Genomic DNA, 16,963 nt, shown 5'->3' on the forward strand with positions numbered 1-16,963 from the left:
GGAAAGAAAATTAGAGGAAAAGGGATAAGAAAATTTTTTTTTTTAAAAAATGTTGTGATGATGTGTTTATTCTCATAAGATTTATTTATATAATTAAAAAGATAAAGACAAGGAAATAAATGAACTTAAACGTGTATTTGACAGACTGTGATTAGTTTTGCCAATATGAAAACAATATATAATAACTTCATGAATTATATCATGTGGTTTCTATTTTTATGTTGTTTTTTAAAAAAAACTAATAGCCTTTTGTTTTTGTTTATTTTTTATCCTTTAATTATTTTATTTATTTATTGAGTAAATTTTTTGATATCATTGTTGCAATGTCTTTTTTAACTTTTTTCATCTTTTTTTTTTTCTTTTTTTTTTATTGAGATGTTGTCAATTTTCTTGGTTTTATTTATTTCTTTATTTACACCTTTTTTTCCCAAAAATGCAGTTTGTCATATATTGAATTTTTTTTAGCCAGCTTTAAAACCATTGCTATTGGAGGTTGTAGTATATTATACTTTGCGATCCATGAAATAGTGATGACCTGAGGTCATGGTACATTTTTTTTTTTTTTTTATTTATTTATTTCAGCTTTTATTTCAATTTTCATTTCTTCCTTGTGGACATATTGATCCACTCATAATAATTGCTCTTATTCTTTCTTATAATTGAATTATAGATATATTTTTGTAAGAAAACAAAATTAAAGAAAAACTTATATAAAATTTAAAACCATTTGGGATTTTACATCTTTTTCTTTTGCACGAATGGAATCTAAGATCTCTCTTAAAACTTTGGTATCGTTTTCATTATTATTGTTGATATCCATATCTGATAGTAACTTTTCTAAACTGCTTAAAAATTTATACCTGACCACATAAGAGGGTTCATAAAGCGATGCTAATTTATGCTTATAGCTCAATTTAACAATTTTCCATAGGTTTGATTGTTTAACCATAATATTTGAACTACCACTCTTATTTAGCGCATTTAGAATATTTATAAACATGATTTGCTGATCATTTAATTCATTTTGATATATATTTTGCAAATATGTATTTCCCATGATTTTATTATATATTATGCTTGACTTTGTAGGAAATATTTGGAAAATACCAACCAATAATTCAATCTGTGCCTTATTGTTGACAATGCCATCATTGTTTAAACTAATGGTTTTCAATCTTGTTACTAAATAATTGTTGATTAAAATGTCCAAACCCTCCTGTTTATAACACAAAATCCACAGTAGATTTTTACTGAATTTGCTTAGTTGATTGTAATGTTCAAATAAAGATGCATCAAACAACGGACAAACGGCGGTAGTACCGGAATTTTTACTTTTGCTCAATTTGTAACTCAAATACAATTTGGTTTCTACTTTAATGGGTCGGAAGGCAGGATTGGTACCAGAAATACTAAACAACATATCTAATTCACTTAAACATTGATTAAATTTAGAAAAATTGGCGTGCGACAAAAATTTTCTAATGGTAAGCAGACTCATGTTTTCCTCTCTATTTAATAAGCAATAAGACACAAAATGGGTGTATAACTCCTCACTGGTACTATCTTTATTCAATAATACACTCTTCATAGATGGTGACAAGTGTTCTGTAGTACCGTTAAGGATGGTAGTGTTGTTATTAGCATTAGTGTTTATAGACTCATCTACTATTTTTTTCAATTGATTAATTAACATATTGTAATGTCTGTCATATTTGGTCGCCTTTAATTTATTTACGTTCGGTAATGCAGCATTTAACACAGAAACTAACCTATCAACATGTTGTGGCGATTTCATGGTATCACGATTCTCGATATAGCTGTTGGCAGAACTAATATTTGTGGTAGTACCGGCAGTGCCTCTTGCGACATCCCGTAGCAGTAGTGAAGTTGGGCTTTTATTATTGGTAATATATTTAATGGTAGATTGTAGTGAAGAGTTATCTATTTTTTGTTTGGTATTTATACCAACAGTAAGATTTCTAGCATTATCCTCATTCTTAGATAGCATTCTAGTGAGAATAGAAAACGATCTTTTTTTCACCATATTAAGCATAATATCGGTTGCGATGAAATTAACAGGATTGGTAATAGTGTTGGTCATAAGTAAATGATTTTTACTTGTTTTTATTTTTCAACTTTATTAATTTATTGACATAGTTAATAAAGGATAGGAATGTGAATAATAGACAATAGTAATGAATTATGGGAGAATTTGTAATATTTTATTTTACATTTGAGATTTCGTACATAGTGATTTTCATGTGTGTGTGTGTGTGTTTTTTTTTTCCTTTTTTGTTTGTTTGTTGCGAAAAGGCAATTAAAAAGATTACAAGTTAAGCTTTTAAGGGAAAGTTTTGAAATTTGGTGACTTTTACCTCCTCTTTTGCTTAATTTTTATTTTATTTTATTTTATTTTTTTGTGTCTTGTTTTAAAGGGCGGTTAAACTTGTTTTCTTTTTTGGTGATTATCATTTATTCCTCTCTCTATTACAAATAGCATTCTTTTCTTACCACTTAATACTACCTGTGTTCATACATACAATTTAAAGATAAACCATTATAAGGGAAAAGAAAAGGAAAACATATTCAATAATAGAAAACAATCGGTCAGAAATTAGCCATTAATTTATTAGTTTTTTTTTCTTGACCCCATATTTTCTCATAATCTGAAAAAAAAAAAAAAAAAAAAAAAAAAAAAAATAAATTCGTACAATAATCATCAAAGAACACAGAATAAAAAACATGTTCGGCGTTAATCGACCATCTACTCCTGATATTGTCAATGATTTAGAGGTACCTAAAGATTTAGCCTCTGCTTTAAGAAAGTCATGGGCTGCTTGTATGCATGATACTAATGATATCAATACTACGACAGACAAAATAAATAAAGAAAAGGAAATAGCTACGACTTTAAATAATAATGAAAATAATTATCATAGTGGAGAAGAAGAAGAAGAAGAAAAAGGAGAAAAAGAAGAAGAAAAAGAGGAAAAAAGAGAAAGGAAAGAAAAAGAAAATATTAATATCAGTAGTACTGACTACAAGAATAACGCTGCTTCAATTAGTAATACTGCCATTAACTCTAATAGTATTGGCAGTATGAACAAAATGAACTCATTTTATTTAGATAGAAGAAATTCTAACTTCAACGTTTATTACGATACACCGGTAAGTACTAAAAACATAAAAAGGCCGAGCATAATTAGTATTAATAGCAATGGAACAAATACAAGTGCCTCAAGTGATGGAAATAACACTGCTATGAACAATAAACAGCAACAAGATTTGTTATCTTTACTTGAAAGATTTAATTTTAACGGTGGGAACTCAATTACCAACAATGATAGTGCCACCAATAATACACTCAATAATAATAATATTAACTCTACTATGTCTAATAATAAAAATACTCACATTTATACAAAAAATAGTGACAATCTCGAGAGTAATAGTAAACAACCGTGCAATTTTGTTTTAAATGATGAAAATGAGTTGCTTTTAATGAAACAAATTATGAATCCAAGATCATCTTTCTCTTCGATATCAACGAATGAGCACACTATGAATCCTACCATCAATAACTTTACAGAAAATACCACCATTACCGCGAATAATGTGCCAGTTCTTTTGAAAAATAAACAATACAGACAGGGACACAACGAAACCGATGTTGGAAACGACATTATAATGCAGGATGAGGCAGAAAATTACACTATTGATGATAAAAATGCTAATAATTTATTTTTTATGAGTAGTATATGGGTAGTTAAATTCAGTCCAGAGTTGGTGAATAATATTATATCTATAAGTGAAATGCTATACCCTAAGAACTTACTATGCGTATTCACTGATCAGGATATTATTACGGATGATATTTTAAAGAAGACAGCAATGATACCAAATATGAGGTTCCAATTAATCTCGGCTACACCAATTGTCATAAAAAAAAACGAACCCAAAGACAATGTATACTTTAATAGGTATGATTTACATATGTTGTATTCGTTTTATTTGTACAATTACGATTTGGTTTATTATATTAATACCAATGGGAACCATGATCTCAGCAACATTCAAAGGCTATTTGAGTATTGTCAAGCTGGGGGTGGAAAAGTAGAAGATAATAACAAGAGTAATGCTATTAACATAGGGGGAAGAATAGATAATGAAAATTGTATTATCGAGTATTACAGTACTGATGGTGGTGATGGAATAATGGTTGTTAGACCAAACAAGGATATAGTGGCTTGCATTAATGAGTATCTAACTTGTTATGGTGACGATTATCATAAATTTGATCAATTGAAGAATATAGGTGGTTGGGATATTCTTCAAAATTTGTTTAAATATCAAATATTTGAAAAAAAGATTTGAGTAAAGAAACAATTTTTTTTTTTTTTTTTTCCTTTCTTTTCTTTTTTTTTTTTTCTTTTTTTTTTTTTTTTTTTTTTTTGAAACGCTCAAAATTTATCTATTAACTTTTGATAGTGTGTGAATTAGGCATTCTTAAGAATACGTGAGAAATTCATGAGGCGAAAAAAAAACCTTTAAAAAATATTTTTTTGAAGGAAAATTCTCATTTTTTTCCTAACAAATTTTTTTAGAATTACGCCCAAATTCTTTTTTTTTAACACGACCAAAAATATAACTTAAAAAGAAAGATACAAAAATGCGTAAAAAATTTCATTTTTTTGTATTTTGTTTATTTTAGTTTATATAATAATACATTTTAGTTATTCTACTAGAATCAAATTAAAATATAATTTTATACATTTAAAACTAAACAATAATTACATCAAATATTAATAACGAGCAAAACAATACTATAACAACAGCAAATCTTATGTACAACATATATTAAAATTATTACTATACAGATAAATTTGAAATTAAGTCTTGTTTAAAATTTGCACTAGTATAATCTACTAAAGAGTTAAACGCTTTCAATTTTAGTAGTTCGTTAACATTTGAATCTTTCCAGTTAACTTTATTTTCAGTAAAAACATACCTTGCAGAACTAAATGTTCTTTCACTGGCTATACTGGTAGCCGGACATGTCATAGCCCATTTTATCAAAAAATTAAATATGGGATTCTGGTATTTAAATGTTTTTAATACTTCCAGATCAGTTTGCAACTGAAGTTCAAAAAAGAGTTTAATATTGTCAATGTCCCTTCCATTCTCATTAACAATTTTACCCTTTTTAAACGCATATCCTTTTTTTCTAAAATTTTTTGTTAACAGGCTATTATAATATTGATTAACTGCTATTTTTTCAGATACTAAAGTTGAGTTGATAATTTTTCTTAATCCATTAAAAAAAACAACTTTATTTGAAACACCAGTATTATCATGGCTAATAGAAGCTTTGTTTTTACTATTAGTGGAAATGGGAAGATTAATGTTACTAGGAGAAGAGTAATTCAAATCAGAATTGGAATCAAGATTAGAAGTGGATCCAGAAGTGGAATTAGAGGTTAAACTTGAAATAGAATTAGAGGTTGAACTTGAAGTGGATTCAGAAGTTGAATTGGATTTAGGTTTAGAAGTTGAATTTGAAGTTGAATTTGAAGTAGAATTTGAAGTAGAATTTGAAGTAGAATTTGAAGTAGAATTTGAAGTAGAATTTGAAGTAGAATTTGAAGTAGAATTTGAAGTAGAATTTGAAGTAGAATTTGAAGTAGAATTTGAAGTAGAATTTGAAGTGGATCCAGAAGTAGAATCAGAGGTTGAACTCGAAGTAGATTTAGAAGTGGATTTAGAAGTGGATTCAGAAGTGGATTCAGAAGTAGAAGTAGATCCAGAAGTAGAAGTAGGATTAAAGATTGAGTTAGAAGTGGAGCTAGAAGTAGAATTAGAAGTTGAACCTGAAGTAGAAGTAGAAGTTGAATTAGGCGTGGATCCAGAGGTTGAATTAGAAGTAGAATTAGAAGTAGAATTAGAAGTAGATCCAGAAGTAGAATTAGAAGTTGAACCTGAAGTAGATTCAGAAGTTGAATTAGAAGTAGATCCAGAAGTAGAATTAGAAGCTGAATTTGAAGTAGATTCAGAAGTTGAATTAGAAGTAGATCCAGAAGTAGAAGTAGAAGCTGAATTTGAAGTAGATTCAGAAGTTGAATTAGAAGTAGATCCAGAAGTAGAAGTAGAAGCTGAATTTGAAGTGGAGGTAGAAGGGTTAGCACATTCAGATATAGGATTTGAATTCATAGGAATATAATTATCGCTTGTTCCATAAAAAAATTCTTTATAAATCGTTTCAAAATTTGAATTTATCGCATGCAAATTTTCAAAACTACTTTGATCAAAATTTTCACAAGTATTATTATTCATATCAACAATGTTATTATTAGTAAGTGCCGTACTATTAAAATTGGTATTGTTATTATCATCATCATCATTCCTATTAAATATTGAGACACGGTCCTCCAAATTTGAATTTATTTCACCCATTTCAGAAATCTTAAAAAAATCATTTAGTAATTTTACAATTATTTCCGATTCATTATCAGAATTACCAAATTCCAAATCAATAAATTTGTAACTCGTCGATCCAATTAAGGAAGTGGCAACTCTCAGCAAGTCATTGTTTTTATACTTACTAGAATATTTTCTAAACTGCGCTTTGAAATCTTTCTCCCAACTACTATGTAAAACTTTAATCTTTATTAATCTATCGGTGATAGGTTGTAAAAAATTTAACAAATTCATGAGCGAAACCATAATCAGAGGATAATGGGGTTCATTTTGAGAATAAAATAAAATTACGTTTTGCAATATACTGGTTATTTTAATCAATTCTTTCATAATTTGAAAATCTTTTTCTGTAAAAGCATCAGCCTTAATACCAATCGCTTTATATTCTGGGAGTAGTAAAACCTCCTCTAATTCAAGGGCTCTACTTAAAGCATCATGTAATGAATTCCATCTAACATGTATCCACTCTTTAAGTACTATCTCTCTTTTTAATTTTTGCATAACAATATTTTTAAACATGCGGGTATGTTTAGGTGATCTTTTAAAACAAGTGTGGTGTATATTTATTTTGTTTAAAACATCTAAAATACCATCTTTATCGCATTCTTCATCATCAAAAGTACATCCCACTTCACTATTTGCTAATATTTCAGGATCAATGCTCTCATATTCTTCCTTTTCATTAACTCCAAAATTATCTTGGTGATCCTCACTTTCTAGCTTTTTTTTTTTTTTTAAAGTTAAACCAAAAAAGGATTTTGTAAATAAAGAAATACAATGTAAAAAGCATCCATTATAATTGGTCTTGATAGCTGTAAAGTCATCATCCAAATGAGTGCAAATAAATTTACTTGATTTTATCGCAACAGCAGCATTATCAGATGTAAAACAAACAGAATTTTTGGATAAAAACTTATATTTCTTGACTATCTGTTTCCAACATTCAAAAACCGCTTGATGATCAAATTTTTTCTGTGGTAAAAAACCTAATAAAAACACCTTCATTTCATTAGCCTTGTTTAAAAAATGTGCATTAAATGCAATATAATGATTACCAGCCCTTGATGTCCAAGAATCATGACTTATTCCAATAAAATTATCTTCCACAATGTTCCTAATAAATTGTTGAATAAATCTATCAACATTAAAGTCAATGTTCCCATAGTTAAGATTAATATTAAATTCCTTATTTATGGGCTTGAATGATTTTAAAACCATTTTTTCATACTTTTCATTCACTTGTGCTACTAGAGTATGAAAAGATGTAGATTTACCCAGGTGCAAAACAGATAGATCGTTACAACCATTAGCAATTTCTTCCAATGCTAATTTGCCTATTAATCCACTATTTTCAAAGATAGTAACTGGTAAATTTGTCTTAACTAGTAATGTTGTTAATTTTTGCGATATAGGTTTAACAAATTCCTCATTTCTTTTCCTGGCTAGATAAGATGCCAGATATTCTTTATTATTAACTAAATGCACAAATTTAAGATGATTTGTTAAGGCGGAATTTGATGATCTTTTTCTTAAAGAACATTTGGTATTACACCCAGGATGTTTGCAGGTGAAATAAAACGGAGTTTCATTATCAGTTAACAATTCAGGTGCCAATTCTCTTTGTGGAGTTGGGGTGAAATGCGAATATGCCCATGTTTTCAATTTACTGTTTAGTGCCGGATGCTTTGGATGCAATTCTAAGGCTAGTAATTGCGATTCAGTTAACCCAACATATTCAAATCCAGTGGTTTGTTTTCGTCTTTTGTTACTGTTAACTAAGGCGGTGCTAGTGGTGGCAGCGGTATGAATGGTATTAGCAACATTGTTAGTATCGGTGTTGTTGACAGCACCATCAACAATGGTTTCTTCTAAATCATTCAAAGGAGCGGTACTAGCATTTGTAATAGCGACTGTTGTCTCAGATACACCTTCGTTGGTGGCATCAGGGTTTTGAAGTGTGTCATAATTTCTCTTAGACTGTGTAATGTTATTTTGAGACATGTCCATTGTATGCTTCTTCTCTAAACATGTTGCCTGTTGTATTAATAAATTTGTTACCTTTATTTATTTAAAAATTAGTATGACGAGAAAAATTAACGTTAAAACAAAAAAAAAAGTATTGAAAAAAGCTTGATATCAGATTTTTTTTTGTAGTGATAAGGCGCTTAAACTATTAATTATATGAACAAATTTATATGGAAAAAATGAGAAAATACGAGGTTTTGTGATAAAAAGTGAGGAAATACGAGGTTTTGTGATAAAAAATGAGGAAATACGAGGTTTCGCAATGAAAAATGAGGAAATACGAGGTTTTTTCATATATTTTGGTAAGGTTATCGTAGGCTGTCCGATAAGGGACTAGAAAGGATTACGGAATAAAGAATTGATCATATTTTACATACAATTTTTATTTGCGCTAAATATTATTTTATATATTCACGTGAACGCATTATTGGTCCACATACTCGCAAAATACGCATATTTGGACTATCGTTCTCGCTCTTTTTTTTTTTTTTTTTTTTTTTTTCGCTTGAGAATTTAAAATGAGAAATTGTTTTTTCCCGTTTTTTTTTTGAAAACCTTAAGAATGCCTATGTGTGAATAAGCAAGATTTACCGTGAATGGCTGACGATATATACATATATAAATATGTGTTTTCTATTTTTAAGGGTCGTAAAATACTTTCTCGCGTCCTGCGTATCTTTTTTTTTCTTCTTTCGTATCTATTTTTTTTTTTTTTTTTTTTTTTTTTTTTGGAAAAATTTTAGTCTCAATTGCCTTTAATATACAAACAGATACCATAAAAAAAAAAAGGCACAATAAACTAGAATAAAGTGAATTGCGTTAATACTAATGTCTACTACTGCATCACCCGATAATGTCGATAAATTGATTGCCAAGCTGCCTGAAATATTTAAGAAAAGTAATGGTTATACTGAATTGTTTGGATATGAATTAGATAAAAAAAACACACAGTATTATACAGAAGATATGACCAAGAAATTGCTAACTAAACTATTAAAAGCCTATAATAATGATATTAACGAAACGATTAATCATTTAATCAAAATTTTAAAATGGAGACAGAAATTTAATCCATTGAGTTGTGCCTTTAAAGAAAAGCATTCTGAAATTTTGGAAAAGGTTGGTATTATAACCAACTATAAGGATGGGACTGTTATCACTTGGAATTTATACGGGGAATTGTTGCAACATAAAGACAAAATTATGAACAGCGAAGATAATTTAAACAAGTTCATAAGATACAGAGTCGGATTGATGGAAAGAGGAATCAGACTATTGTTTGCGAATGATAGCAGCCAAGAATACATGACTCAAATACACGATTATAAAGGTGTTTCAATGTGGCGAATGGAAAGTAAAATGAGGAAAACGGTCAAAGATATTGTTTTCATTTTTGGTGAATATTATCCTGAGTTTTTGGACCGTAAGTTTTTTGTTAATGTACCAAGAACTTTAACTTGGGTTTACGATATTATTATTAAATTTGTTTCTAATGAAACTAAACAGAAATTTGTAGTATTAAACGATGCTAAAAGTTTAGGAAGATATATAAGTGATGTTCCTAATAAGACATATGGAGGTAAATCTGAATTAACTTTGACTCAGCAATGTGTTCCTGAATCAAAAATTAGACCTACTCCATATGCTTTAAGTTTATTTGAATATGAAATTATAAACGAAGTTGAATAACAAATCTATAAGCTTTTTTTCTTTTTTTTTTTTCCTTTTTTTCTTTTTTTTTTTTTTTTTAATTTAATTTTATGTGCATATCGTATAGAACAATTTATTTTGCTGAAACAAGAACAAAGGAATAGAGAGAAAAAAAAAAACAATTTAATATTAATATATAAATAAATAAATAAATAAATAAATAAATAATAGATTAATAAGATCACAAAAGACCTATCCTTTTCCACTCACTAACATCCAGCTGCTTCAACTTTCTTGGTGTTTTTAGCTTCGTATGAAAAACTTTGCATTGGCTCCAATCCCCACTTGCTTAACATAGCTTTATCTTCATCCCAACCAGTACACATAGTAGTCAACATTTTTTTACCGGTGAAAATGGCATTAACGCCACTTAAAAAACATAAAAATTGTTCATGTTCTTTCATGGTATAACGTCCAGCTGCCAATCTAATAATACTTTGAGGCATAGTTATTCTAGCAGTGGCAATGGTTTTCAATATATCATCAAATTGAAGTTTTTTAAAATTTTGAGGGTTTTCACTCATTTCTTTTTCTAAAAGAGTACCTTTGATAGCAATTAATCTATTGATAGGCAAAGATTCAGGGTGAGGTGACATAGTACTTAAGGTATACAAAAACCCAATATGATCTTCTTCAGATTCACCCAAACCCAAAATACCACCTGTACAAGCTTTAATTCCCGCATTTTGAACATTTTTAATGGTGCTCAATCTTTCATCATAAGTTCTTGTGCTTATGATTTTTTTATAGTGTTCTCTGCTTGTGTCAATATTATGGTTATAAGCTGTTAATCCACAATTGTGCAATTCTTTTGCTTGCTCTTCATTAACCATTCCCAAGGTGACACAAGTTTCTAAACCCATAGAGTTAACTTTAGAAATCATCTCGCTGATTCTTTTCAAACCATTCTTTCTACCTTTCATATCTCTCCAAGCAGCACCCATGCAAAACCGGGTGCTACCATTTAATTTAGCCTCTTTTGCTTCTTTTAGCACATCATCAATTGGAACTAAACGTGAAGCAGGGGTTAAATCTGGGTTATTGGTATATGACTGGGAACAGTATTTACAGTCTTCTGTGCAACCACCAGTCTTAATGTTCATTAAAGTACACAATTGTACCTTTGTTGGGTCATGCCATTTACGATGTTGTAATTGGGCATAATGGATCAGGTTTAACAATGGAGTATTGTAAATACGTCTTAATTGAGGCTTAGTCCACTTATTATATGGAGTGGATAAATTTAATGCAAATTCAACTGGATCTTGGCCGTTGGGCATTAAACTGGGATCTGTTGTACTGCTATCGTTATTATTGACAGTAGGTGGTACAATAGCAGCAGCAGCTGCTGCTGTGTTATAATTTAAAGAAGTTTTTGTAAAAGTTCTTTTCGACGTGGATAATAACGACAAAGTTTTATTGATGGTTCTTGCTCTGTTTAACATTTTTGTTTATTGGTTTATGCAGTTGGAAAAGATTAATTATTTTTGCAGTAGATGTGAGGAGGGAAGAAGAATTTAAAATTTAAATAATTTTATTCAAAAGGAAAACAGAAAGAAAAAAAAGAAAAAAGAAAAAAGCATTGAAATATAATCTGGCTTTATATATATCTATATACAGCTGTTTATGTATTATATAAATTTTTTTTTTTTTTTTTTTTTTCTCATTGATATTTGAAAATTTCAGATATATTTGTTTATTCATTCATTCATTCATTCATTCGTTAATTAAAAAGAAGGAAAATAATAAATTAATACATACAACAAAACAAAAGATTGTTCTTAGTAATGCCAGCACCAAATTAACTCGACTGGCACAGCACTTGCGTACTTAAACGGGGAAAAAAAAAAGAAAGAAAAAAAGAAAGAAAAACAAAAACAAAAACAAAAACAAAAAAAAAGTGCCAGAGTCATCGAAAAGTGACTAAAAATACTGACTTTTTTTTGTCTGTGTCGTGGAAAATTCCTTTCATTTGTTATTCAAACAAGCGGCGAACACTTAAAAAAAAAAATGGAAAAAAGGAAAAAAGACACCTGCTGCGATTTGATAGGTGTTAGCCACACCCACACCTCCATCTGTCAAATTCTATACAAATCTCATGCTAACTTTAATGCTACATACTCTTCTACTACACACCTATGAAAATACAACTAATAATAATAATAATCAATAAATAAACAATTTTTCACCAACATTTTAAGCCAATGATGATAAAGAAACAGGGGTCTTCAGATGAAGTGGTACATCAACAGAGAGTCGTTGCTTTGCAACAAATTCAGTGTTTGCATCAGTATTAAAATCAATTTCAACACGAACACAATAAAGTCTACCACATAAACAACTTTGAAACTCTGGTACCAAAGTGTATTTATTCGAATCCAAATAATCAAAGCTCACATCAAATTCAAAAGTATTATTGTTTCCGAGACCAACAATCTTAGCTTCTTTCCAATTCCTGTTTTTTTCCTGATTGATTTTAAAAATGTCATTTAGTATATGTATTTCTACATTCAAATCGGCTAAAGTTTCCAAATCACCTTTAGATACTTTCAAAATATCCTTGTATTTATCATCAAACTCATTTATTATCTGTTTGAGTTTATCTAAATAACTTCCCTCTTGTTTGAAACTGATCAGCATCAATGGATCCACATTGAAGTTAATTGGTGATAGAGAACAATAGTTAATAACCACTAGTTTGAAATCCACAGACTTTATCGTAATGGGAGAAGTTGGACACAATTTATTGTCAATAATAGTATTTTTTAAATATATTCCTAACTTTTGATTTATATGAACCATCGAACGTTGTTGTTCCAAACTATGATTAATTTTTCTCAATACAGAAGGTTCGTAATAAGAGACAGTATTACTATTGTTATTACCACTACTAGGATAAGTAACAGTCATGTGAATCATACCAGAATAATTGGTACTATTATTCACAATACAATATTTTAACGCATTACTATATTCAAAACTTTTATGTTCACCTTCAGAGAAATTAAGATTAGACATGCTATCATCTGTTTCACTGACGATAACAAATTTCAATTTGTTAAAAATATCATAGTAAGAATTACCTCCAAATTTTGCTGGAACACTATTACAAAGAGTTGTAATACTATTGTCAGAAACCAGACTGTCTGGAACGAACCTTAATTGATAAGATGATTCTTTTAAGATGCAAAATTCATTTCCGGAAGCAGCTAGCCCAATAAATTTAGAGTCAATACTATAATGAATGGAACAATTTGATGGGGCTAAATCATTAGTAATGACCGGCGAACCAAATCTGCTCAAATGACCAACACCAGTTTTGCTATTGACTTTTAATGGCAACAAACGATCACTTCTCCAGATGATCTTATCAACACCAAAACTCGGAGGAACCACCAAATGATTGTAGTTGTCCTGCGGACAATTAACATCTAGTAATTTATCAGGCACTTTGAACATAAAATGTTTCTTATACTTAACAGTTTTTCCCATAACACCCATTAAAGAATTGCTTGGCTTCAAACATCTATCTTTCGGCAGTCCCAGGATGCAACCATCTTTATCAATGGAATTTAACCCGTATTTATATCCTGATGTCAACTCCTCGTCAACTTCAGACCAACTAGCACTCATATCAACCATACGTAAAAATCTCTTGGTTGATTTCTTATTTAATTTTTTATCAAATACCCTATTATAACCTTCCAATGTTAAATAAAACATTTCAAAGGAAATGGGCGATTTAGACTTGTTTTCGATGATTACGTAACCAGTAATTAATTCATTAGAATGATACTCCTTCAAAATATCAGTATTATTAGGGGTACTATTAGGATGTCTATTATTTTCATCATTACTTGATGTGATATGAACAGTTATTTCAATTTGTGAGTTGATATTATTCATCGAATAAATTTTATCAACATTAATATTTTCCATCGGAGAAACAGAACAATTAGAATGGCGCAGACTACTACTACTGCCATTACTACTACTATTATTATTATTATTATTATTATTATTATCAGTAGTGGTAGTAATGGCAGTAATATTTCCATTACTTGACACAGTAGCATTAGAAATACAATTGGAATCATTTGAAGGTAATGAAACTATGGAAGCCTCATAGCTAGGTAAAAAAAACAAGTCTTGGTTATTGCTACTGTTGTTAGTGTTGTTTATTGTATTATTAATATTGGTGGTCATATCGATGGTATTTTCACCTGAATTACCTCTAGTTGGAATATGTCTATGTAATTCATTGTAGAATTGATAAGATGGTAAAATATCAACAACCCTTCTTTCAGTTTCAACAACAGCATTATTACTGCGAGTATCTTGTTGCTGTCGTTTTTCATTATTTTTTAATTTCAAATTAAGTTTTTTTTGTAAACCCTTAAATGACATATTTTTTTCTTTTTTCTTTTTAGTGGTAAACTAAATATTGGCAAGCAAAAGACCCTTACAAGATGACTCTTTGGCTAGTACATGATATTTTAAAGAAGAAAAAAAAAAAAAAAAAGAACTCATATTTAATGAAAATGGACAAGTTACCAGCTATAAATATCTTAAAAATAGGAGAAAGAGATCTCTTAATAAGAGAAATAGATCTCTTAATAGAAGGAAAAGACTTCTTGATAGAACGAAAATTACAAATTAAATTTATGACTCATCATGGCACCAGAGTAATGCGACGTATGTAATAAGCGCATGTCCACGGACATAGAATTGAATCAAGAGTTTTGGTAAGCTTAGCAAGGGAAAAACAAAACAAAACAAAAAAAAAAAAAAAAAAAAAAAAAGATTAATTTTTTGGTTTAAGCGAATAAGGGGCGAGAAAAGGGAATGGCAACTGGATGTTTGTGTAAATTTATACTAAAAAAAAAATAAAAATAAAAAGGAGAACAAAGGGATGGGGGCAAAGGGGGAGGCGTAGAAGGACAACGCAAACAAGGTCAGAAGGAAAGGAGAAACAATAATAATAATAATATATATATATATAATAATAATGTACTAGTAAAATATTCTCCAATACTACAAAAAATAAAAAACTATACTTAATATATATTGCTACCATCTTTAAAAGTCACAGCTAGCTTCCATCCAATACTGTGTTACCGTTACCGCCCGACAAGCTCAAGAGAAAGATTAATACAATTATACTTTCTCCATTAATATTCTACACAAAGAAAATAGAAATATGTTAGGTCCTAGTCTTCAAGAACAGAGTTATAATAATAATGATACCACAACAATAGTGATTAGGAAACAATGCATTTTATTATCGCCTGCCGAAGATATACAAGAAAACTACACTTTTAGACATTTGTTTGCCATGGTGGAGTGTAGTAGTAACGATGCCACATCTAATAGCGATGTATTAAACAATTACTATATAGAAGACATTGATGATGATCAACTAGGTGATCATGAAGAATATGTTACTACAACTGTATCCAACAATATAATAGTTGAGGAATTGAGTAGTGATTCTAGCGACATTAGTGATGCTTATGAACAATACGATGATGATGATGATGTCGATTACGAAATGAAGATGTTATGATATCGATAATGATAATATGCCCACTTGTTAATTTCTTTCCTTTTTTCAACGCTTTTTAAAAAGTTCCCGAGTATTTGTTTTTCGGTATATATTTCGCACATAGTTGTTACTTTTATTTTTAAATATATAAGTAAATAAATGAAATTTTATATTTTTTTTCTTCTTTGCAAAAATCAGTAATAATAATAATAATAATAATAATAAAAAAAAAAAAAAAAATTTTTTTTTCTTTTTCTCATAACTATCGTTTGCCATTTTTGTCTTTTACTGTTTTATTCATACATCCTCCTCTATAGTAACTCGAGCTTTGCCAGTACATACGATAAAAAAGATATTTTCATTTTTATAGACCAATAAAAAAAGAAAGAAAAAAAAAAAAAGGAACCCTTCCTTTGTTATAACAAGTAAAAAGCATAAATACAAGCGCAATAATGTCAGCTGACCACAGTAGAGATCCATGTCCTATAGTTATATTAAATGATTTTGGTGGTGCATTTGCAATGGGTGCAATCGGTGGTGTGTTATGGCACGGTATCAAAGGTTTTAGAAATTCACCTATGGGTGCTCGTTTACCAGGTGCTATAATGGCTGTTAAAGCAAGAGCACCGGTAGTTGGTGGTAACTTTGGTGTGTGGGGTGGTTTATTCAGTTCATTTGATTGTGCTGTTAAAGCTGTCAGGAAAAGAGAAGATCCATGGAATGCAGTCATTGCCGGTTTTTTCACTGGTGGCGCTTTAGCTATCAGAGGTGGTTGGAGACATGCTAGGAACGGTGCCATTACTTGTGCATTCTTATTAGGTTTGATCGAAGGTGTTGGTTTAATGTTTCAAAGATATGCTGCTGCTCAAGCTCAACCTGTAGCACCACCAATGCCAGCATAGATCTACATTTGTTTTATCCATGTACATATTTATATAAACATATATATATACATATATATCTTTTTTTCAGAGAAATAGAGGAGGAGGAAGTTGAAGGGAATACAAAAAAAATATGGTTTGCTTAGTATAAATTTTATTAAAATTTAATGAAAAACATAATTATTGTTGTGATGTTTTCTCAAAAAATGACAATAGTATTTCTGAGAATATATTTAAAGAAAACCATAAAAAAATACAAAATATTAATGATATCTTACTGCATTTCTTAACTTACATTTACAGATTATTCATGCAGTGATTGTATCAT

At 29.4% G+C, this 16,963-nt stretch overlaps 8 protein-coding genes across 8 annotated transcripts; 4 read left to right on the forward strand and 4 right to left on the reverse strand.

Annotated features, from left to right (window-relative positions):
- Positions 1 to 706: 706 nt before the first annotated feature.
- SCDLUD_002605 (uncharacterized protein) lies at positions 707 to 2,101 on the reverse strand (the record flags this gene model as incomplete). Its single annotated transcript, XM_046077312.1, has 1 exon — positions 707 to 2,101. The coding sequence occupies one exon, from the start codon at positions 2,099 to 2,101 to the stop codon at positions 707 to 709; it is 1,395 nt and encodes a 464-aa protein (XP_045935056.1).
- Positions 2,102 to 2,742: 641 nt separating this feature from the next.
- On the forward strand, positions 2,743 to 4,374 carry IDS2 (Ids2p; the record flags this gene model as incomplete). Its single annotated transcript, XM_046077313.1, has 1 exon — positions 2,743 to 4,374. The coding sequence occupies one exon, from the start codon at positions 2,743 to 2,745 to the stop codon at positions 4,372 to 4,374; it is 1,632 nt and encodes a 543-aa protein (XP_045935057.1).
- A 495-nt stretch (positions 4,375 to 4,869) lies between these two features.
- On the reverse strand, positions 4,870 to 6,450 carry SCDLUD_002607 (uncharacterized protein; the record flags this gene model as incomplete). The annotated part of the gene is made up of 1 exon (XM_046076637.1): positions 4,870 to 6,450. One exon carries the CDS (start codon positions 6,448 to 6,450, stop codon positions 4,870 to 4,872), a length of 1,581 nt encoding a protein of 526 aa, XP_045935058.1.
- Positions 6,451 to 9,327: 2,877 nt separating this feature from the next.
- Positions 9,328 to 10,188, forward strand: SFH5 (Sfh5p; the record flags this gene model as incomplete). Its single annotated transcript, XM_046077314.1, has 1 exon — positions 9,328 to 10,188. The coding sequence occupies one exon, from the start codon at positions 9,328 to 9,330 to the stop codon at positions 10,186 to 10,188; it is 861 nt and encodes a 286-aa protein (XP_045935059.1).
- Positions 10,189 to 10,418: 230 nt separating this feature from the next.
- On the reverse strand, positions 10,419 to 11,654 carry BIO2 (biotin synthase; the record flags this gene model as incomplete). The annotated part of the gene is made up of 1 exon (XM_046077315.1): positions 10,419 to 11,654. One exon carries the CDS (start codon positions 11,652 to 11,654, stop codon positions 10,419 to 10,421), a length of 1,236 nt encoding a protein of 411 aa, XP_045935060.1.
- Positions 11,655 to 12,405: 751 nt separating this feature from the next.
- Positions 12,406 to 14,616, reverse strand: SCDLUD_002610 (uncharacterized protein; the record flags this gene model as incomplete). The annotated part of the gene is made up of 1 exon (XM_046077316.1): positions 12,406 to 14,616. One exon carries the CDS (start codon positions 14,614 to 14,616, stop codon positions 12,406 to 12,408), a length of 2,211 nt encoding a protein of 736 aa, XP_045935061.1.
- Positions 14,617 to 15,409: 793 nt separating this feature from the next.
- On the forward strand, positions 15,410 to 15,775 carry SCDLUD_002611 (uncharacterized protein; the record flags this gene model as incomplete). The annotated part of the gene is made up of 1 exon (XM_046081571.1): positions 15,410 to 15,775. One exon carries the CDS (start codon positions 15,410 to 15,412, stop codon positions 15,773 to 15,775), a length of 366 nt encoding a protein of 121 aa, XP_045935062.1.
- A 431-nt stretch (positions 15,776 to 16,206) lies between these two features.
- Positions 16,207 to 16,656, forward strand: TIM17 (protein transporter TIM17; the record flags this gene model as incomplete). Its single annotated transcript, XM_046077317.1, has 1 exon — positions 16,207 to 16,656. One exon carries the CDS (start codon positions 16,207 to 16,209, stop codon positions 16,654 to 16,656), a length of 450 nt encoding a protein of 149 aa, XP_045935063.1.
- Positions 16,657 to 16,963: the final 307 nt, after the last annotated feature.

This window comes from Saccharomycodes ludwigii, chromosome III (assembly GCF_020623625.1).
Source record: "Saccharomycodes ludwigii strain NBRC 1722 chromosome III, whole genome shotgun sequence".
Classification (NCBI taxonomy): domain Eukaryota; kingdom Fungi; phylum Ascomycota; class Saccharomycetes; order Saccharomycodales; family Saccharomycodaceae; genus Saccharomycodes; species Saccharomycodes ludwigii.